The 557-nt window shown below is 45.1% G+C and overlaps 1 protein-coding gene across 1 annotated transcript in view; it reads left to right on the top strand.

Moving 5' to 3' along the window:
• Positions 1 to 106, top strand: part of MARCKS (myristoylated alanine rich protein kinase C substrate) — a 3149-nt gene extending 3043 nt beyond the window's left edge. Inside the window, exon 3 of the mRNA XM_007452599.1 lies at positions 3 to 106. Within this exon, the coding sequence (XP_007452661.1) occupies positions 3 to 106 (104 nt within the window). The remainder of the gene's footprint in view (positions 1 to 2) is intronic.
• The last annotated feature ends 451 nt before the right edge of the window (positions 107 to 557 follow it).

The raw sequence follows: 557 nt of genomic DNA, 5'->3' as shown, positions 1-557 counted from the left end.
AGAGGCGGCGGCCGCCGCCGCGGCGTCGTCGGCCTGCGCAGCTCCCTCACAGGAGGCCCAGCCCGAGTGCAGTCCAGAAGCCCCCCCAGCGGAGGCGGCAGAGTAAAAGGGCAAGATTTTTTGAGATAATCGAAGAACTTTTCTCCCCCCCCCCAGTTTGTTTGTTGGAGTGGTGCCAGGTACTGGTTTTGGAGAACTTGTCTACAACCAGGGATTGATTTTAAAGATGTCTTTTCTTATTTTACTTTTTTTTAAGCAGCAAATTTTGTTTTTAACCACCTACCCACAGATCCCATCTCAGATCATTCTGTTACCACCATTCCAACAGGTCGAGGAGAGCTTAGTTACCTTCCTCTGCCTTGTTTCTCTTTTATTTTTATTTTTTGCATCAGTATTAATGTTTTTTGCATACTTTGCATCTTTATTCAAAAATGTAAACTTTCTTTGTCAATCTATGGACATGCCCATATATGAAGGAGATGGGTGGGTCAAAAAGGGATATCCGATGAAGTGATAGGAGCCACGATGGAGAAATTTAGTGGTGCATAACATTGCCA

The sequence above is a fragment of the Lipotes vexillifer genome, unplaced genomic scaffold (assembly GCF_000442215.2).
Source record: "Lipotes vexillifer unplaced genomic scaffold, Lipotes_vexillifer_v1.1 scaffold463, whole genome shotgun sequence".
In the NCBI taxonomy this organism is placed as follows: domain Eukaryota; kingdom Metazoa; phylum Chordata; class Mammalia; order Artiodactyla; family Lipotidae; genus Lipotes; species Lipotes vexillifer.
Note: the sequence above shows the minus strand (reverse complement) of the source record. Positions and strands in the feature narration are given on the sequence as shown.